This window comes from Aquarana catesbeiana, linkage group LG12 (assembly GCF_042186555.1).
Source record: "Aquarana catesbeiana isolate 2022-GZ linkage group LG12, ASM4218655v1, whole genome shotgun sequence".
Lineage (NCBI taxonomy): Eukaryota > Metazoa > Chordata > Amphibia > Anura > Ranidae > Aquarana > Aquarana catesbeiana.
The window spans coordinates 4,908,709-4,931,853 of NC_133335.1; the positions used below are offsets into that span (position 1 = coordinate 4,908,709).

At 46.6% G+C, this 23,145-nt stretch overlaps 1 protein-coding gene across 1 annotated transcript; it reads left to right on the plus strand.

The window, feature by feature from the left end:
- The first annotated feature begins 1,698 nt into the window (after nucleotides 1–1,698).
- POLG2 (DNA polymerase gamma 2, accessory subunit) lies at nucleotides 1,699–21,633 on the plus strand. The gene is made up of 9 exons (XM_073607154.1): nucleotides 1,699–1,880; nucleotides 4,315–4,814; nucleotides 8,192–8,312; nucleotides 8,679–8,784; nucleotides 11,293–11,466; nucleotides 14,205–14,345; nucleotides 14,433–14,513; nucleotides 14,635–14,735; nucleotides 21,438–21,633. The coding sequence occupies exons 2-9, from the start codon at nucleotides 4,376–4,378 to the stop codon at nucleotides 21,601–21,603; spliced, it is 1,329 nt and encodes a 442-aa protein (XP_073463255.1). The 5' UTR covers nucleotides 1,699–1,880; nucleotides 4,315–4,375; the 3' UTR covers nucleotides 21,604–21,633.
- The last annotated feature ends 1,512 nt before the right edge of the window (nucleotides 21,634–23,145 follow it).

Sequence of the window (23,145 nt, forward strand, 5' to 3'; positions counted from 1 at the left end):
CATCTGTGCAGCCTATCAGTGCCGCCTCATCTGTGCAGCCTATCAGTGCCACCTCATCTGTGCTTCCCATCAGTGCCGCCTCATCTGTGCCGCCCATCAGTGCCTCCCATCAGTGCCGCCTCATCTGTGCTACCCATCAGTGCCGCCTCATCTGTGTAGCCTATCAGTGCCGCCTCATCTGTGTAGCCTATCAGTGCCGCCTCATCTGTGCAGCCTATCAGTGTCGCCTCATCTGTGCAGCCTATCAGTTCCGCCTCATCTGTGCAGCCTATCAGTGTCGCCTCATCTGTGCAGCCTATCAGTTCCGCCTCATCTGTGCAGCCTATCAGTGCCGCCTCATCTGTGCAGCCTATCAGTGCCGCCTCATCTGTGCAGGCTATCAGTGCCGCCTCATCTGTGCAGGCTATCAGTGTCGCCTCATCTGTGCAGGCTATCAGTGCCGCCTCATCTGTGTAGCCTATCAGTGCCGCCTCATCTGTGCAGGCTATCAGTGTCGCCTCATCTGTGCAGGCTATCAGTGCCGCCTCATCTGTGTAGCTTATCAGTTCCGCCTCATCTGTGCAGCCTATCAGTGCCGCCTCATCTGTGCAGGCTATTTGTGCCGCCTCATCTGTGCAGGCTATCAGTGCCGCCTCATCTGTGCAGGCTATCAGTGCAGCCTCATCAGAACAGAAACGAAGAACAAATGTTTTTTAAATATATATGATTAAATACCACCAAAAGAAAGTTCTATTTCTGTGAACATTTTTTTAATAAAAATGTCACATGTGTACAATGTTACATGACCGTGTAATTGTCATTCAAAATGAGAGAGCTGAAAGCTGAAAATTGTCCTGGGCAGGAAGGAGGGGGGGAATGCCCGGTATGAATGCGGTTTGGGTAATACTGTTTTGGGGGGTATGAAGAAAACCTGGGCTGTGCTTGGGGTACGACTAACACACACGGCCGTCCACAGCCTGTGCAAGGATTCCTGGTTGCCACAGCCGCCCGTGGACGTGCCGATGTGTGCTGGGCTGTCTGAGGCTCCTCTATACTTCTAATGCCGGCAGTGTGCTCTTGTCATGTCAGTGCCCGGGGGCCATGCAAAGCCCGGCCATACAAATGCAGGCAGCAACCTGGGCACATTGTCAGGACGGGGTCCCCATCAGACACTATGTGCCCTCCTGAGACACAGACATGTCCCCTTCCCCCATCCAGGACATATACCGCTCTCCACCTTTATCTGACATCTCACTTTACATGGTCTGGCCCTTCTCTATAGGAAGGAACATTGTGTACAGTACTAGAGATAGGACAAAGAACGTCCAGAGTTCTGTGTACACCACATCTCCCCCTTCACTAGGCGTACACAGACCATTCAGAACATCAGGGACACCCCAATCCCCCAAATACAGCCACAGCAGACAGGAGTCACCACTACCGGAAGTGTACAACTCAGAGCAAGGTGTGAGACACAGAATGTTCACAAAGAGGCTTGGAGCGCAAGGCACGCCCCCCAGACCGAGCTTTGGAGCGCAAGGCGCGCTTGTACACTGGGCAGCGAGGTGTGAGACGCAAGGCACGCCCCCCCATGCCTGTGAAACACGGACCACGCCCTCAGAAGAGACAGTTAAGCGTAAGCCACGCCCCTTTCCCTGAACGCAAAACACCACCCCCTCTAGACTAGACAGCAAGGCACGCCCCCATCCCTGTTAGGCATTGGAAAAAAAAGAAGGTGGGACACGCCCTAGATGGGGCAGAGAGGCCTGAACCGCATGGCCCGCCCTCCCTACCGAGGTCACTCACGCAGGACACGCCCCCCCAGTGGGCAGGGAAGGAGGCGGGCGCCCTCTAGCGTGCTGTACGAGGAGGTGGCACGTGGAGGAAGTACTTTGCTGTAGGTTAGTGATACAGTCTGTGTGTGTTCTATGTCACCTCCCTATACCGTCTCCATGTACAATCTGATCATATATACATTGTATCAGTGTGTATGTCACTTCCCTATACCGTCTCCATGTACAATCTGATCATATATACATTGTATGTCACCTCCCTATACCGTCTCCATGTACAATCTGATCATATATACATTGTATGTCACCTCCCTATACCGTCTCCATGTACAATCTGATCATATATACATTGTATGAGTGTGTATGTCACCTCCCTATACCGTTTCCATGTACAATCTGATCTTATATACATTGTATCAGTGTGTATGTCAGCTCCTTATACCGTCTCCATGTACAATCTGATCATATATATTCATTGTATGAGTGTGTATGTCACTTCCCTATACCGTCTCCATGTACGATCTGATCATATATACATTGTATGTCACCTCCCTATACCGTCTCCATGTACAATCTGATCTTATATACATTGTATTAGTGTATGTCACCTCCCTATACCACCTCCATGTACAATCTGATCTTATATACATTGTACATGGAGACAGTATAGGGAGGTGACATACACACTCATACAATGTATATAAGATCAGATTGTACATGGAGGTGGTATAGGGAGGTGACATACACTAATACAATGTATATAAGATCAGATTGTACATGGAGACGGTATAGGGAGGTGACATACAATGTATATAAGATCAGATTGTACATGGAGACAGTATAGGGAGGTGACATACACACTCATACAATCTGATCTTATATACATTGTATTAGTGTATGTCACCTCCCTATACCATCTCCATGTACAATCTGATCTTATATACATTGTATGAGTGTGTATGTCACTTCCCTATACCGTCTCCATGTACAATCTGATCTTATATACATTGTATGTCACCTCCCTATACCGTCTCCATGTACAATCTGATCATATATACATTGTATGTCACCTCCCTATACCGTCTCCATGTACAATCTGATCATATATACATTGTATGAGTGTGTATGTCACCTCCCTATACCGTTTCCATGTACAATCTGATCTTATATACATTGTATCAGTGTGTATGTCAGCTCCTTATACCGTCTCCATGTACAATCTGATCATATATACATTGTATGTCACCTCCCTATACCGTCTCCATGTACAATCTGATCATATATACATTGTATGAGTGTGTATGTCACCTCCCTATACTGGCTCCATGTACAATCTTCCTGTCCCCATCATATCCCTTACTTCCAACCATGGCAATAGTACTGCCTTCCTTAAATCTCCCACACCCCCCGCTCCTGTAATCTTCCTGTATAATGGGGATGTTTCCTGGAATGTGGCATCCCCGGCGTTGTCTTTAGATTTAGTGCACTGACAGCGCCTCCTATGAGGACACGGGCTCCTGATTGACACTCCTTTTTAATGATTTCTGCATGTGTGAATGGCTTACCTCTGTATCTACAGAACAGGTGCAGGCCAGAAGTGTAGAGCTCACCTGGCAGAGTTTTTCTTTTCCTGACTGCTGATTGGCTGTCATAATATATACAACAAATAATTCTTCGCTACCCAAACAGCAAGCAGCTAACACAGCCAACAGGATATAAGCAGAAACCAAAAAAAACAAAAATAGTGTAGCGCTAATATAAAAAACAACCATGTAATATATAACATGAACAATGGATTCCTCCTATACACCTTTCACAGAGAAGGACATAAAGGGTGTATAAAAAGCGTAAAAGTCCTAATAATCCTCAAGGGATATGTCTGGTGAAAATGATGTCCAAGGAGACGAAACGCGTCGGGTAGGACCACACTGCCGCCATTTTTTATCTATACAGCGCTGGTTTTATATATTTACATGTGAGTGTAATCCCGTATAAAAAATGACAAATTTATTATAAAAGAATTACACTATGTGGCCTCTCTTTGTTTTTCCCCTTTCAATATAACCATTTTTACTGAGGATATCACCCCGGAGGCTCATACGGTTCCACATATCACCTTTGGATCTTTTTCCATCTTCCATCGAAGTTCAGCAGCCGTTGATGACCAAAGCTTGTTTGACCCAATGAAACGTAGGTTTCATTGGGTCCAAAGGTTCCGGTAAGCCTTCTTATTGTTGGTGGGGGTGTACCTTTGAATCATCCTTTTCTTTGCCTATGGATGTGTGCAATATGAAGTCACATATATATTGAAGACTAACATCATTTTGCCAGACATATCCCTTGAGGACTATTAGGACTTTTCTGCTTTTTATACACCCTTTATGTCCTTCTCTGTGAAAGGTGTATAGGAGGAATCCATTGTTCATGTTATATAATACATGGTTGTTTTTTATATTAGCGCTACACTATTTTTGTTTATTTTTGATTGGCTGCCATAGACAATGTCATTCTCACAGTATCTTTCTGCATCCTTCCCATATAGGAGAGAGCTATGTACCATCCCCCGGCAGGGGCCATATTGTGTCAGGTGACCGTGATCCGCCATGTCTTGGTGTGCGGTGGGACTGGCCCGGGTCGGGGGGACAAGGAGGATGTTTCCGGCTCCTCTATTACTGCAGTGCAGGAGGCTGGCGACCGGAGGGCGGACGAGCGATGATATTCTGGAGTTGTGCCGACGAAGGTGCTTCCTGTTAGGGGAGAAGATGACTCCGGCCTCTGTTCTAGGAGGACGTCACAGCCTGGGGCCCCTGGGAGCCCAAATGAAAAGGAACTTGATAAAGGAATGGTGGGATGCCATGGTGCTGCACCGGGAGCAGGTTCTGCCTATTGACTCTTTGTGTCGCCTACCGGGAATGTCCAACCCTTCACCCGGACCACCACCGAAGACCCTCTCCAAGGCCTGTCTGGAACGCCTCCAAAACCAAAGTCCAACCCAGGAGGAGCTGGAAAAGATGGCCGATCTTCGCCAAGATCTCCTAAATGGTAACAATGACACAAATAGAGATGGGCCGATCAAACACCCCTTCCCCCCCCACTCCGTTCGGTTCGCAGCAGAACTCCCGAACAGGGGAGAAGTTCTGCCCCGAACCACAAACACAAAAATGTTTTTAAAAAAGATAGTTTTTACAGGAGCAGTGATTTTACTGATGCTTAAAGTGAAAAATAAAAATGAAAAATTCCTTTAAATATAGTGCGGGGTGTCCCCTTAGTATGCCTGTAAAGTGGTGCATCTGTATTGTGTATAGAACCTGCTGCAGCAAAACTGACACTTCTAAAGAAAAAAAGTCAAGTCACATTTAAATTGTGTCATGGTTGCAATTGCCGGCACCCGTCTATTAAAAAAAAAAAAAAAATCATTAAAAAAAAATTACGTGGGGTCCCCCCTCAAAATCAATACCAGGCCCTTATCTGAGCATGCAGCCTTGCAGGTCAGGAAGGGGGGGTGGGGTGGACAAGCGAGCCTCACTCCAAAGCACCTTGTCCCCATGTTTGATGGTAGCAAGGGCCTCCTACCCACAACCCTGGTTTGTGATTGTGGGGGTCTGCGGGCGGGGGGCTTATCGGAATTTGGAAGCCCTGTTTAACAAGGGGGGCCCCCAGATCCCCCACCCCATGCGTGTGAATGAGATGTAGTAGTTTTTTGGCAATTCCTTTATTAAAAAAACAATATCCCTTGATGTAAATCCATCGTCCATCACGATGCTGGACCCAAAAAAAAAAAACTTTGCGCCCGCCGCGAAGGTAAACCACCGAGTTACTGGCATGTCGTTCAACAGTTCTGATATAGGATATAGCTAAGGGCGGGGCCACCTGGCGATGTCCCCTAGTGGCACCGCCCCCGTAACATCACCAACCCAACATGAAACGGTTGGTGACGTCACAAGGGGGGGGCCCGGTGCCACCAGGTGACGTCGCCAGGTGGCCCCGCCCTTACCTATATAAGAATTGTCAAATGGCAACCAGGCATTCAACAGTTTGCCTTCACGGTGGGCGGAGCTTTTTTAGGTCCAGCGGTTAGCGTCGACGTTTGTGATGGGTCATCATCAATTATTAAAAATAAAAAAACGGACTCATCAAAAACCTGTCTACTGTTTTTATTTGTTTTGACACTTTTTTGGTGAATGAGTAGGGGACCCCTACTCATTCACATGAGGGGGGGCTGGGATCTCGGGGGCCCCTTTGTTAAAAGGGGCTTCCAGATTCCGATAACTGATCGGAACAGATTCTGAAGCCCGCAGACCCCCACAACCACAGACCAGGGTTGTGGGGAAGAGGCCCTTGTCCCCATCCACATGGGGAAAGGCATAGCCTCCCCCCCCCCCATGTTGAGGGCATGGGGCCTGGTATGTTTTCGAGGGGGGGGGGGGGTGCTCGCTTATCCCCCCTCCCCCCTTTCCTGACCTGCCGGGCTGCATGCTCGGATAAGGGTCTGGTATGGATTTTCGGGGTGACCCCATGCCTTTTTTTTTTAACTGGCAAATGTCTTTTTCTTTTTCATTCAGTTGTCAGTGAGGAAGCCCATTCACAGCTGATGTTAAGGACGCCGGGGCTGGCTTCCCGCCCCGCTCCTTAAACAACCAGATTTTACTGCGCCAAAGCTTTGCCCAATCAGGGCTTAGAATGTACTGTGCAGCGCAGAACATTTGGCAGGGCGAACACCCGCCCAACGCCTGCAAATTCGGGTGTTCGCCGAACAGGGAGAACAGCCAATGTTCGGCCCAAACTCATACTCGGGCCGAACCGTTCTTCCAACACTAGACACAAACTACCGCTGGGACATCTCTCCTTTGTGGGAGGGGCAGAGACACAAACTAGTGCAGGGAAATCTCCCCATTGTGGGAGGGGCAGAGACACAAACTACTGCAGGGAAATCTCACCATTGTGGGCGGGGCAGAGACACAAACTAGTGCAGGGAAATCTCACCATTGTGGGAGGGGCAGAGACACAAACTAGTGCAGGAAAATCTCACCATTGTGGGAGGGGCAGAGACACAAACTACTGCATGAAATATCACCATTGTGGGAGGGGCAGAGACACAAACTACTGCAGGAAATCTCCCCATTGTGGGAGGGGCAGAGACACAAACTACCGCAGGAAATCTCATCATTGTGGGAGGGGCAGGGAAATCTCACCATTGTGGGAGGGACAGAGACACAAACTACTGCAGGAAATCTCATCATTGTGGGAGGGGCAGGGAAATCTCATCATTGTGGGAGGGGCAGAGACACAAACTACTGCGGGAAATCTCACCATTGTGGGAAGGGCAGAGACATAAACTACTGCGGGAAATCTCACCATTGTGGGAGGGGCAGAGACACAAACTACCGCTGGGACATCTCTCCTTTGTGGGAGGGGCAGAGACACAAACTAGTGCAGGGAAATCTCACCATTGTGGGAGGGGCAGAGACACAAACTAGTGCAGAGAAATCTCCCCATTGTGGGAGGGGCAGAGACACAAACTACTGCAGGGAAATCTCACCATTGTGGGCGGGGCAGAGACACAAACTAGTGCAGGGAAATCTCACCATTGTGGGAGGGGCAGAGACACAAACTAGTGCAGGGAAATCTCACCATTGTGGGAGGGGCAGAGACACAAACTAGTGCAGGAAAATCTCACCATTGTGGGAGGGGCAGAGACACAAACTACTGCATGAAATATCACCATTGTGGGAGGGGCAGAGACACAAACTACTGCAGGAAATCTCCCCATTGTGGGAGGGGCAGAGACACAAACTACCGCAGGAAATCTCATCATTGTGGGAGGGGCAGGGAAATCTCACCATTGTGGGAGGGACAGAGACACAAACTACTGCAGGAAATCTCATCATTGTGGGAGGGGCAGGGAAATCTCATCATTGTGGGAGGGGCAGAGACACAAACTACTGCGGGAAATCTCACCATTGTGGGAAGGGCAGAGACATAAACTACTGCGGGAAATCTCACCATTGTGGGAGGGGCAGAGACACAAACTACTGCGGGAAATCTCACCATTGTGGGAGGGGCAGAGACACAAACTACTGCAGGAAATCTCACCATTGTGGGAGGGGCAGAGACACAAACTACTGAAGGAAATCTCCCCATTGTGTCAGGGGCAGAGACACAAACTACTGCAGGGAAATCTCACCATTGTGGGAGGGGCAGAGACACAAACTACTGCAGGAAATCTCCCCATTGTGGGAGGGGCAGAGACACAAACTACTGCAGGAAATCTCCCCATTGTGGGAGGGGCAGAGACACAAACTACTGCAGGAAATCTCTCCATTGTGGGAGGGGCAGAGACACAAACTACTGGGGGAAATCTTACCATTGTGGGAGGGTCCTAAAATGTTGACTTTTTAAAATCTTTTTCTAATTTTTAGGTGCCTTGTATTATTACCCCTCCTGTTTGGAGCTGCTGAACAGGAAGTTGCCCTTTGGTATTGCAGAGGTGGGGAGATGTTTTCACCCAATCTCAGACAATGAGGACCCCGACACCTGCAGGTCAGCCATATTGTAAAGTGCCTAGTAATATGGGGGGGGGGGTCGGTTCCTCACATAGTGTACAGAATACAATGTATTCCTCATTTGTCTTTTTCCACAATGCAGTTTGCTGGTAACTCTCAGGCATGCGCACTCTGATTAATACTGGGGCAGGAAATTGGAAGTCACATGGGTTTACAGGCCACCGATTTAATCAACTGGTGCAAAATCCAAAAAGCTATGATAGAATCCCACTGACAGCAATCAATTTTGGCAGACAGAAGAGGGCGGGGGTGGGGTAAAAGAGAGGATAAAGTCCAGGAATAGGATTATATTGATGAGGCTGTTACTTCCTGTAAATTGATTAATTTTATTTTCATGTTGTAGGGTGGGGGAGAGGACGGCGGCTTCTCTGGTCTGGTTCAGCTCAGCCAAGACTTGCGCTCAGTGGCGGGACTACTGGCTGCGGCAGCGGCTGCTGTGGTGGAGGAAGGTGAGTGACGCTGCGACCGCTCAGAAGCCACCCTATGATTTGCCAAAACCTCTATGGGGGTTATTTATAAGAGATGACCTATTAGTATTTGCTCCCCAAGCAAAACATAACTTAGTAGTTGGTGGAGAAACCCTTGTTGGCGATCACAGAGGTCAGACGTTTCTTGTAGATGATGGTCAGGTTTGCACACATCTCAGGAGGGATTTTGCTCCACTCTTCTTTACAGATCTTCTCTAAATCCTTTAAGGTTTCTTGGATGTCTCTTGGCAACTCAAAGTTTCAGCTCCCTCCATACATTTTCTATAGGATTAAGGTCTGGAGACTGGCTAGGCCACTCTATGACCTTAATGGGCTTCTTCTTGAGCCACTCCTTTGTTGCCTTGGCGGTATGTTTTGGGTCATTGTCATGCTGGAAGACCCATCCATGACCCATCTTCAGTTTTCTTGTTGAGCGAAGAAGGTTCTCATCCAAGATTTTACAATACATGGCCCCGTCCATTGGCCCCGCAATGCGGCAAAGTCGGCCTTTAGCAGAGAAACAGACCCAAAGCATCATGTTTCCACCTCTGTGCTTGTTCTTAGGGTCATAATCAGCATTTTTCTTCCTCCAAACATGGCAAGTCGAGTTAATGCCAAAGAGCTCAATTGTGGTCTCATCTGACCACAGCACTTTCTCCCAATCCTTCTCTGAATCATTTAGATGTTCATTGGCATGACTGTACATGTGCCTTCCTGAGGAGAGGGACTCACTGTGTTTGGAGGAAGAAAAATGCTGACTATGACCCTGAGAACACCATCCCTACAGTCAAGCACAGAGGTGGAAACATGATGCTTTGGGGCTGTTTCTCTGCTAAAGGTACAGGCCAACTTTGGCACACTGAGGGGACGGGGCCATGTATTGTATAATCTTGCATGAGAACCTTCTTCTCTCAGCCAGAACACTGGAGATGGGTCTTCCAGGATGTAAATGACCCAAAACATACTGCCAAGGCAACAAAGGAGTGGCTCAAGAAGAAGCACATTAAGGTCATGGAGTGGCCCAGCCAGTCTCCAGACCTTAATCCTATAGACAATTTATGGAGGGAGCTGAAACTTCGAGTTGCCAAGAGACAGCCAAGAAACCTTAAGGATTTAGCGAAGATCTGTAAAGAAAAGTGGACCAAAATCCCTCACTGGAGATGGGTCGTGGATGGGTCTTCCAGCATGCCAATGACCCAAAACATACCACCAAGGCAACAAAGGATTAGCTCAAGAAGGTCTACAAGACCATCAGCAAGAAACTTGGTGAGAAGGAGACAACTGTTGGATCGATTATTTGCTAATGGAAGAAATACAAAATAACCATCAATCGCCCTCGGTCTGGAGCTCCATGCAGGATTTCACCTCATGGGGTGAGGATGATCATGAGAAAAGTGAGGGATCAGCCCAGAACTACACGGGAGGAACTTGTGAATGATCTCAAGGCAGTTGGGACCACAGTCACCAAACAAATCATTGGTAACACAATACCACCATGGATTGAAATCCTGCAGCACCCACAAGGTCCCCCTCCTCAAGAAGGCACATGTACAGGCCAGTCTGAAGTTTCCCAATGAACATCTAAATGATTCAGAGAAGGATTCGGAGAAAGTGCTGTGGTCAGGTGAGACTAAAATTGAGCTCTTTGGCATTAACTCGACTCGCTGTGTTTGAGTAAGAAAAATGCTGACTATGACCCTAAGAACACCATCCCTACAGTCACACACGGAGGTGGAAACATGATGCTTTGGGGCTGTTTCTCTGCTAAAGGTACAGACCGACTTTACCGCATTGAGGGACCAATGGATGGGGCCATGTATTGTAAAATCTTAGATGAGAACCTTCTTCCCTCAACAAGAACACTGAAGATGGGTCGTGGATGGGTCTTCAAACATGACAATGACCCAAAATATACCGCCAAAGCAACAAAGGAGTGGCTCAAGAAAAAGCACATTAAGGTCATGGAGTGGCCTAGCCAGTTTCCAGACCTTAATCCTATAGAAAATTTATGGAGGGAGCTGAAACTTCGAGTTGCCAAGCGACAGCCAAGAAACCTTAAGGATTTAGAGAAGATCTGTAAAGAAGAGTGGACCAAAAACCCTCCTGAGACGTGTGCAAACCTGATCACCACCTACAAGAAACGTCTGACCTCTGTGATCGCCAACAAGGGTTTCTCCACCAAGTACTAAGTCATGTTTTGCTTGGGGATCAAATACTTATTTTACTCACTGAACCGCAACTCAATTTATAACATTTGTATTGTGTGTTTTTTCTGGATTTTTGGTTGATATTCTGTCTCTATCATATAAAATACACCGATGATAAAAATTATAGACCCTTCATTTCTTTGTAAGTGGTCTGCAGGGGATCAAATCATTATGTTCCCCTCTGTATATATATCAAATTTATTTTTACTGATAAGACTAAACACTGAGATAGCACGCCCGGACAGGGCCGTTTTCTCACCCCTCCCCCCCAATCTGTGTCCAGTTTGCTCAGGTGCCGTCCAGATTCAGCAGCGGTGACCACCCTGACGAAGACGGAATGAAAACGTCCCTCATACAGTACGACTTCCCCTGGGGCAAGGAGCCAATCGAACGCCTCGGCATCCTGGATGACTCCGCCCTCACCCAGATGCACCATGGGCCCATCGCTCATCTTCACGTATGTCACACATAGAATCGTTCAACGTCATTTCCAATCCTTTTAAACTTCCAGTAATCATTAAAGGGTAACTCCCTTTAGCAAATTTAAAAAAAAACCTAATAATATATACAATTGCTACACAAGTCATATTGTAATTGAATGTTATTAAAAATGACCTTTCCTTTTCAATCTGCAGCCGCTGTAATTTTCTGTAATATGCAATATGGCCACTTGGAGGCGCTCTGTACACAGATGGCATACAGAACCCCCCCCCCACCCCCAGAAATGTAATTTCCTGCTTGTGTGATTGGCTCACTGATGTTCCCAGAAGTCTGCACTAAGATACAAGTCAGATTTTTGGCATCCTCTGCAACAAGAATGGCATTTTTGGTGAGATACTCCCAAAGGGAAATCACAGCTAAAGAGATGCAGACCCTGCCACTTTCCTCATTAGAGCCCTGCAGGTGCAGCAGCTGATTGATAATGATCAAGTCACTCTCATTCACATTCACTCTGTACATGGACACAGAGAAACTAACAGATATTTCTTCAGAATAACTAAAGGGAGGAATCTGCTACAAAGTTTGTTATGTTTGTTACAATCCCTGCAATGTAATGAGATCACCCGGGGGGGGTTCTTCTCAATAAAAGTGGAGTTACTCTTAAAAATATTCCCTGGTGATCCTGCCACAAAAGTCACTTCCTGTTATAGGGTGACAACACTCTGTCCCTGCCCCCCAGTTGTCATACAACCTTAGTATGGCTTTTTCAACACAAAGTCCGGTGCTGTCACCATCAGGGAAACCGATGCCAGGCAGCCATCACGGGAGTGTGTATAGACGTGAAGTGGCTGCATGAGATCAGCAGCACATAGGTAAAAAATGGAATATTATCCAAAACATGCCAATAATTTACAATACGGAGTCCATCGAGCAAACTGAAGAACAGCGCTGAGATCCGGACAGCCCAGTGGCTGAGCGGTTAGCACTTCTGCCTTGCAGCACTGGTATCCTCGGTTCAAACCCTGTCCAGGACAATGCAAACGAAATGTCATCCACTGTCATGCACCCACTGGAAGTCTGTAATACTTTGTGTCTGTACATTATCGTATCATATATAGGCAGTCCTGATTCTCTCCATGTTACCACAAGGTGGCGCTAATCTTACATTTTTGGCCATATTGGAGTTTGCAACTGCTAAGCGCAAAGATCGGTTTTGCTTTCTAATAGATGAGATTTCTGATGCAGGAAGTCTTTCTTCGGGGAGATGGGTATTCATGGGGACTACACATAAAGATCCGCATCCTTACTAGTTTGCTGCACTTTAACCTTCCTGACAAATTCCACTCTACCTCCTGTCCCTCCAATATATAATGGTTTAACCTGGAAAAAAATCCCATAAACTGCAGAGATGGGGCCAGCAGAGCAGGAAGTTTATTGATAATGTTACTTCCTGTGCACGTGCGTGTTTATTGTAAATTGTGTCCTTTTAGTGTGCAAGCATGGCCACTGAGTCCCCCTAGTGTGCATGTGTGGCTATTGCACCATTCTAGTGTTCTTGCACAGTTATTGTGTCCCTCTGGTGCGCATGTTCAGTTATTGTGTTCCTCTAGTATGCATGTATGGTTGTTGTTGTCCCTATAGTGTGGATAAGGGAGTGCTGTGTCCCTCAAATGTGCTTGTGTGGTTATTGTGCCCCTTTAGTGTGCTTGCATGATTGTGTCCCTCTAGCATGCATGCCTGATTATTGTGTCCCTCTGGTGCGCATGTGCGGCTATTGTGTCCCTCTGGTGCGCATGTGCGGCTATTGTGTCCCTCTAGTGCCCATGTGTGGTTATTGTGTCCCTCTAGTGCCCATGTGTGGTTATTGTGTCCCTCTAGTGCCCATGTGCGGTTATTATGTCCCTCTGGTGCCTATGTGCAGTAATTGTGTCCCTCTGGTGCCCATGTGCAGTTGTATCCCTCTAATGCTCATGTGCGGTTATTGTGTCCCTCTATTGCCCATGTGCGGTTATTGTGCCCGGCTAGTGCCCATGTGCAGTTATGTTCCTCGAGTGCCCATGCATGGTTATTATGTCCCTCTAGTGCCGCCCATGTGCAGTTATTTTGTCCCTCTAGTGCCCATGTGTGGTTGTATCCCTCTAGTGCGCATGTGTAGTTATTATGTCCCTCCGGTGCCCATGTGCAGTTATATCCCTCTAGTGCACGTGTGGTTGTTATGTCCTCTCTGGTGCCCATGTGCGGTTATTGTGTCCCTTTATGCCCATCTGCAGTTATTATGTCCCTCAGGTGCCCATGCACGGTTATTATGTCCCTCTGGTGCCCATGTGCGGTTATTATGTCCCTCTAGTGCCCATGTGTGATTATTATATCCCTCTGATGCCCATGTGCAGTTATTATGTTCCTCTGGTGCCCATGTTCTGTTGTATCCCTCTAGTGCGCATGCGTGGTTGTTATGTCCCCTCTGGTGCCTGTGTGCGGTTATTGTGTCCCTCCTGGTGCCCATGTGTGGTTATTATGTCCCTCCTGGTGCGCATGTGTGGTTATTGTGTGCCTCTAGTGCCCATGTGCAGTTGTATCCCTCTGGTGCACATGTGTGATTAATATGTCCTCTCTGGTGCCCATGTGCGGTTACTGTGTCTCTCTAGCGCTCATGTGCAGTTGTTGTGCCCCTCTAGTACACATTTTTGGTTTTGGGGGCGGGGTTTCCATGTTGCCCTTCGATGACTCCTCACATCCCCCGATATCTGTCCGCAGGGCCGGGACGGCAGGAAGTCGGCCATTCCCCACGTGGTCTGGATGAGCAGCGATGTAGAAGGAGGTCTGCTGGCCTATCTATGTGACGCTCTGCAGGTGATGAAGAACGCGGCGCCCCGGGGGAAGGAGCAGCGGCGGGCGGTGAGGAATTCCGGGGACCATGTCATAAACATTGTATCTTTTTTTTTTGTCTTGTTTTAATGGAATTCCGCCCTTCTTGTCTTTTAGGTGCTGAAGATTCACCCGTCGCTCGCCCCGGTGATATTGGCCGTAGACTTGGGGAAAGGCCCGGCCGCCGACCTGCGACTGGTCTGTATTACTAGATTTGGGGGAGATGGTTTATAGATCGGGCTCATTATGAGGATGTTCTGCTGATGGTGATTGGCTGTAGCGTAGCGTGTGACCTCTGACCCCGGTCTCTCTCTCCTAGGTGTGCCAGGGTCTGTGTACCGAGCTGCGGGGGAGGGGGATCGCCGTCTGGCCGGGATACCTGGAAACATTACACACTCCTATGGAGCAGCTGTTCACCAGGTGAGTGATGGGTGACCGCGCGGCAAACGCCACCTTGGGCAGGGTTGCAGGCACATCTGTTGGGTGGGAGTATCTAATGCAGGCTCCACCCCTTTACCCATCAATGGAGTTTCTTATGGGCAGCACAGTGCTTAGTGAGCGGTTAGCCCTTTGGCCTTGCAGCACTGAGGTCCTTGGTTGGACACTATCTCCATGGAGTTTGCATGTTCCTTCTGTGCCTACATGGGTTTCCTCCAACACGCCAAAGACCCGCTGGGAGGCATATTGGCTCCTGTCTAAACTGGCCCTAAGATGTATAAATGTGAGTTTGGGACCTTAAAGGGGAAGTCCACCTTAACACTAAAATCCCTACATCTACTGACAACCACGATCTAAGACTAACCTATCTAGCCCTGTAAAGAAGAAATCCCTGTACAATACCTCCGGTCCGATCTCCAGCGGCGGAAGCTCTGCAGAGGACCCGGCCGACAAAGTCTGTGAAATGAATGGGGAGTGACGTCACCCATAGAGTTACTATGGAAGCTTCCGTTGTCGGCTACGTCCTCTGCACCCGCCTCCACAGAGAAGGGACCTGACCGCATCGGCTTCAGAAAAGGTATGTATAGCGATTTCTTCTTTACAGGGTTAGATAGGTGAGTGTTAGATCGTGAATGCCTTTAGATGTAGAGATTTTTAGTGTTGGGGTGGACTTTCCCTTTAACTACCAATTCTAACATTTCTCTCTTACATGTAAAAATCCTCAGAACCCCCAAAACGTTATATATTTTTAAAGGAGAGACCCTCGAGAATAAAATGGTGGGTGTTGCAATTTTTTAATGTCACATGGTATTTGCGCAGCAATTTTTTTAAACACAATTTTTTTGGGGAAAAAAACACTCTAATGATAATTAATGCAAAAAAAATATATATATATAATACCAAATTTTTTGTTAAAATATAAAAGATGATGTTAGGCCGAGTAAATAGATAACCAACACGTCATGCTTTAAAATTGCGTCCACTCGGGGAAATCTCCGTAGGGGGACGCATTACATTTTTTTTTACAGGTTACCAGTTTAGAGTTACAGAGGAGAGCTAGAATCATTGCTCTCGCTCGCGGCAATATCTCACGTGTGTGAACGCCGTTTACATATGCAGTTGCAACCTACATATAATGAAGAAGAAGAGAATCGCGCTAAATGAGTGTGCAATGTTGCATACGTAAAGCAATGCAAAATACATACAGTATATGTGAAAAAACGAATAAATACACGTCAACTACATATAATCCAAAAATGTGTCACATCAACTAAAAATAAAAAGTGACTAAGGATCACCCATAAATCATTAAGCAAAAAGTCCAAGTGATTAATAATAATTCATCTGTGAGAACCAGAGAAGATCCACCACCAGGAATAGAAGGGGTCACTCCTTACCGGATGGCCACGATCCCCCACTACAGAGGATCATAGCTAGCAGGTACACTTTAAAACTGGCTGTGGGAACTCGTGTCAGCATCCGCTAGGGGTCATCACACCATCAATATCAACAGCAAGCTCGTGGCAGAGATGCACCATAAAACGAAAGATGGAACTCACATAGTGTAAAACCATAAAAATGTATTTTCTTTAGCATACATAAAATGGACACTTACAATAATCCAGAGAATAGATAGCCTTAAGTCCGGTTCGTGGCCAGATGAACTCGGACAAACCCGTCCTACTGGAGTACAGCACAGCTTGGAGGTGACGTCAGCGCGTCGTCTAGCTCCGCCCTACGCGTTTCGTGACATCATCACGTCTTCCAGGGGCACAGGCGGCGCACTACGTCACCTCCTTAAATAATATCAGAACTAACCAGGCCTCGTTATGGATCCCGGTACATACTGAGGATTACCCATGACGTGCCAAAGGACTCAACATCCGGATACACTTCTCAGCATGAATGGTCAGCAGTAAAACCACCACATTATCACCACTGTGTATAAACCGCTTCACATAAGTGGAACGGACCATATTGTACATGCAGAGATCATCTTAAACATATATAAAGCCAATGGAAAGTTAAAAAAGAATTTAAAAAACTAGTTTAAAAAACAATATAATTCTTGGGTTGTACTGAATGACCATAAGTCAAAGAAATTCCTCACTGGTCAAGGTTAAATGTTACCAAAAACCTATTTGAAAAGCAAAAAAGAAATAAGAAATAAAATTTAATTTATTTTCCTCTGTTTGTCTCCATCCGAACGATACAGGTACCGGAAATGGAGTAATTGATAGGCTGTAGTCCCCACCAGAATGTCACCATAAAAAATCAGCAGCGCCATCTAGTGGATAAACCTAAAAAACAGCCGAAAAAAACACCTATTGCAAAATGTACCACTAAGATGTCGCTGTCAGCATTAAAAGCGGCATCTAGTGGATAACTTTGAGAATGCAAAACTGTCAATGCCAAAATGATAAATCTAAAGAAACCCTTCACATAAAATTATATCTAAAAAAATACAAAATAAAAGTAAAAAATAAATAAAAATTGAAAAATGAATAAATAAAAAAAGGGGAAAAGTTGACTCTGATTAAACAAAGCCCCTAAAAATTGCTTAATCCAAATAAACAAGGCCCAATAAACCTTATGTGGCACTCTAAGAATAACAGCTAAATAACCCCTATTAGCAAAAAAACAAAATTATGGATACATAGACATATAATCAGCAAATGGTCTTACAATTTATATGTAGGTAAGTAGATACAGAGTGTACAGACAGTGTATTGCATTCAGATTTATTGATAAATGCATTTACATCTGTATCTACATTTAACCCAAAAGGGGCATAAGTTCTTAACCTATAGATCCAAGACATTTCGCACTTGTAGATCTCCCTTACCAATGAACTCCCTCTCCAGTGGGGTCTGTACTTATCAATCCCCACATACAGGGTATTGGAGGGGTCCCTACTGTGTACTTCATCGAAATGTCTCGAAACAGGGTGCTTATCAAAACCCCTGCGGATGTTATTTATGTGTTCGGTCAATCTGACCTTGGGAGCCCTTTTGGTCCTCCCTACGTATTGCAGTCCGCAGGGGCATTGTATAAGATAAACAACCCCCTCGGACGTGCAAGTTATAAACCTCATAGACCCGTGAGGTACTGGTGGAAGTGAACCGACAGATCTTTCTTTCCCTACATCGGTTAAGGGAGGAAACTTGACAGCCCCTACACCTATAATACCCTGTAATGTCATGAAAGAAAGATCTATTAAAAGTAGGTGGATCCTGAACTGTGGGAGCAATTCTATTGCCCAGAGTAGATGCTCCTCTGAACACGATACGGGGATTCTTAGGTAAAACCGTATTAAGGACTGGGTCAGTAGTCAAGATATGCCAATGTTTTTAATCTGGCGATGCTGAGTAGAGAATGTGGTTATGTTGTGGTAAGTTGAAATTACCATTAACAGCCTGACGCTGGCTTGTTCCCAACAACGATGATCTATCTCTACCCTTTACTGTCTCAAGTGATCTCGACAATACATCTTGGTCATATCCTTTCTCCATGGACCTCTCAGTTAAAATAGCTGCCTGATCGTCAAAAGTCTCGATTTCGGTACAGTTATGCTGAAGGCGTGTATATTGTCCTAAAGGAACCGCTCTCAACCAGGGTTCATAGTGACAGCTATCACTGGTTTCAAAGCTTAGCTTGATGCCCCTGTCATTCTCATTAAGGAAAGCCTTGAAGCATACAAGCTCAGCCTCGCTACCGTCCCACAGGAGGAGGACGTTGTCAATGTATCTAGCCCACAAGACCACCTGTGGTCTTTCCTGGGCCTTGACGACGTCCTCCTCCCACTTGGCCATAAATAAATTGGCCAAGCTGGGGGCATGTTTCCCCCCTATAGCCACACCCTTATCTTGGCGAAAAAATTGATGGTCGAACCAAAAATAATTGTGGCCAACGGCATAATTAAGCAATTCCATAATGAAGTTTCTTTGAGATGGAACAAGACCAGAGTCCCTAGCTAGGTACATACCAACTGCCTCCAATCCCAAGTCGTAGGGTATGATAGTATAGAGTGAGGTCACGTCAACCTACATATGCGTTAGTTTCTGCACGCGAGCATATGGGGACGTTATTTTATTCTTTTACATCTGTTCCTTTTTTATTTTATTTTTTTTATCACTTTATTTCCTATCACAAGAAATGTCAACATCCCTTGTGATAGAAATAAGGCATGACAGGTCCTCTTTATGGAGAGATCTGGTGTCTTTAAGACCCCAAATCTCTCCTCAGATGCCTATAAGACCCTAGATCCCTCCTCTACCCTCAGATGTCTATAAGACCTCAGATCTCTCCTCTACCCTCAGATGTCTATAAGACCTCAGATCTCTCCTCTACCCTCAGATGTCTATAAAACCCTAGATCTCTCTTCTACCCTCGGATGTCTATAAGACCCTAGATCCCTCCTCTACCCTCAGATGTCTATAAGACCTCAGATCTCTCCTCTACCCTCAGATGTCTATAAGACCTCAGATCTCTCCTCTACACTCAGATGTCTATAAGACCTCAGATCTCTCCTCTACCCTCAGATGTCTATAAAACCCTAGATCTCTCCTCTACCCTCAGATGTCTATAAGACCTCAGATCTCTCCTCTACCCTCAGATGTCTATAAGACCCTAGATCTCTCTTCTACCCTCGGATGTCTATAAGACCCTAGATCTCTCCTCTACCCTCAGATGTCTATAAGACCCTAGATCTCTCCTCTACCCTCAGATGTCTATAGGACCCTAGATCCCTCCTCTACCCTCAGATGTCTATAAGACCCTCAGATGTCTATAAGACCCTCAGATCTCTCCTCTACCCTCAGATGTCTATAAGACCCTCAGATCTCTCCTCTACCCTCAGATGTCTATAAGACCTCAGATCTCTCTACCCTCAGATGTCTATAAGACCTCAGATCTCTCCTCTACCCTCAGATGTCTATAAAACCCTAGATCTCTCCTCTACCCTCAGATGTCTATAAGACCTCAGATCTCTCTACCCTCAGATGTCTATAAGACCTCAGATCTCTCCTCTACCCTCAGATGTCTATAAAACCCTAGATCTCTCCTCTACCCTCAGATGTCTATAAGACCTCAGATCTCTCCTCTACCCGCAGATGTCTATAAGACCCTAGATCTCTCTTCTACCCTTGGATGTCTATAAGACCCTAGATCTCTCCTCTACCCTCAGATGTCTATAGGACCCTAGATCTCTCCTCTACCCTCAGATGTCTATAGGACCCTAGATCCCTCCTCTACCCTCAGATGTCTATAAGACCCTCAGATCTCTCCTCTACGCTCAGATGTCTATAAGACCTCAGATCTCTCCTCTACCCTCAGATGTCTATAAGACTCTCAGATGTCTATAAGACCTCAGACCTCTCCTCTACCCTCAGATGTCTATAAAACCCTAGATCTCTCCTTTACCCTCAGATGTCTTTAGGACCCTAGATCTCTCCTCTACCCTCAGATGTCTATAAGACCCTAGATCTCTCCTCTACCCTCAGATGTCTATAGGACCCTAGATCTCTCCTCTACCCTCAGATGTCTATAGGACCCTAGATCCCTCCTCTACCCTCAGATGTCTATAAGATCCTCAGATCTCTCCTCTACCCTCAGATGTCTATAAGACCCTAGATCCCTCCTCTACCCTTAGATGTCTATAAGACTTTAGATCTCTTCTCTACCCTCAGATGTCTGTAAGACCCTAGATCTCTCCTCTACCCTGGAAAGCATCAGATCAGTAGAAAAAAATTGATCTCTGCTTTCCAGAGAAAAAAAATGGTGGTGCTTACATCTGACAAAACTGGAAGTGACATTATTACATCACTTCCGGCCTCACGGGAGCATAGAAATTGCCAGGGACCATCTAGTCCACGGCCGGCTCTGGATTAACCTGGCGGAAGCATCAGATCCCAGGCTCTCTGATCACACAGAAAAGCCTAGAGAGGCGGTGGGGGTGGAGTCCCCTCCCGATGCCTGTAGGAGCAAATCAGGCCCTAGTAAGACTTTTATTAAAAAAAGGGAATCGGTGGCTGAAAGAAAAGATATTGGGATGATGCCTGTAGCTGCATCCATCATCCCGGTATAACCTCAGGACGCTATATAAATGCCTGTAATTCAAGGGGTCTGTTTATAAAAAACAATCGTTACACAAATGTCAGAAGCATTCGTTCAGGAGGAATGAAAATGTCACCCATATTTTAGCTAATAGATTAATGCCTGTATCGTCAGCTCCATCTAGTGGTCACAATGTGGTAAAGTTTTCTGAAATACCTCAATGAGAAAATTATACTGCATTTTGGCCATTAGGTGGAGCTGATGAAGCAGGCATGCACCCCAACCCCACCAGACTTGCACACCATTCCTGGGGTGTCCTCCGGCCTTTATAATGTGACTTAAAGGAATCATCCAGCGCACGCTTGCGGACATTTTTTTATTTACCCCTTACCTGACACGTCTGAGTCCCTGTATTTCTATGACTTAATTTCATATATAGATATAGATGATATGATTGGTCGTCTGTACATGAATCAGGACAAGTAGCAGCACCAATGACTGCTGAGATAAAATCAATTAGAGGGAGTAGTGCTTTCATTGAACAGCAGGGGTCAGTCTCCGGGTATGGGATAGTGGAGGTTGTAGTCCCAGTGTTTGCTCTGAGTCTCCCGTGTTCCCCTCTCCTTCCAGGTACGATGAGATGGGCGTCCTGTTCACCGCGCTGGTCAGTGACGTCACGCTGGAGAGCGGCCTGCTTCAGCTGCGCAGCCGAGACACCACCATCAAAGAGACCGTCCACGTCTCCAAGCTCAGCGCCTTCCTGACGCAGCACATGGCCGCCGCCACTAAACTCTGACCCAATAAAACGTTTCTTTGTTTTTTTTTTCTTTGTGGTCACTTGGTGAATTATTGGGTAGAATGAAGTGTGGGGTGGTTGGGGCCCCCCAATATCCACTCTGCTAATACACAATGTCTGACAGAGGGGGGCCCCCAATATCTGTCCACTCTGCTAATACACAATGTCTGACTGAGGGGGGCCCCCAATATCTGTCCACTCTGCTAATACACAATGTCTGACTAAGGGGTACCCCAATATCTGTCCACTCTGTTAATACACAATGTCTGACCGAGGGGTCCCCCAATTTCCATCCCATCTTCTAATACACAATGTGTGACTGAGGGGTCCCCCAATTTGTGTGCTAATATACAATCTCTGAATGAGGAGGGCCCTCAATATCTGTCCACTCTGCTTATACACAATGTCTGACTGAGGGGGTTCCCCAATATCTGTCCACTCTGCTCATACACAATGTCTGACAGGTCCCCAATTTCCATCTCATCTTCTAATACACAATGTCTGACTGAGGGGTCCCCCAATATCTATCCACTCTGTTAATACACAATGTCTGACCGAGGGGTCCCCCAATTTCCATCCCATCTTCTAATACACAATGTCTGACTGAGGGGTCCCCCAATTTGTGTGCTAATATACAATCTCTGACTGAGGAGGGCCCCCAATATCTGTCCACTCTGCTTATACACAATGTCTGACTGAGGGGGTCCCCCAATATCTGTCCACTCTGCTGATACACAATGTCTGACAGGTCCCCCAATTTCCATCTCATCTTCTAATACACAATGTCTGACTGAGGGGGGGCCCCAAATTTGCAATTTGTATGCTAATATACAATCTCTGACTGAGGAGGGCCTCCAATTTCCACCCACTCTGCTAATACAGAATGTCCAACTGAAGGGGCCCCCAATTATTTGTATACACTGCTAATGCACAATATCTGACTGAGGAGGCCCCCAATATCTGTCCGCTATGCTAATACACAATGTCCAACTGCGGAGGGGCCCCCAAATCTCCGTCTACTCTGCTAACGCATGACATCCAACTGAGGGCCCCCCAATATCCATCCACTTTGCTATTACACAATGTCTGACGGGGGGGTCAGAGATTGTGCTAATATATAATAATTTGCTGAGGGGGGCCCTCAGTATTCATCCAACTAGCTAATACACAATGTCTGACTGGGGGAACCCCAATATCTGTCCACTCTGCTAATACACTGACTGAGGGGGCTCCCCAAAATCTATCCAGTCTGCTAATACACAATGTCTTACCGAGGGGAACCCCAATATCTGTCCCCTCTGCTAATACACTGACTGAGGGGGCTCCCCAAAATCCATCCAGTCTGCTAATACACAATGTCTGACCGAGGGGGGGCCCGATATCTGTCCACTTAGCTAATACACAATATTTTGCTGGGGGAGGGGGGCCCAGTATCCACCCACTCTGCTAATAGACAATGTCTGACTGAGGGGACCCCCAATATCTTTTCACTTGGCTAATACAGAACCTCCAATCAAAGGGACCCCCCCCCCAATGTCTGTC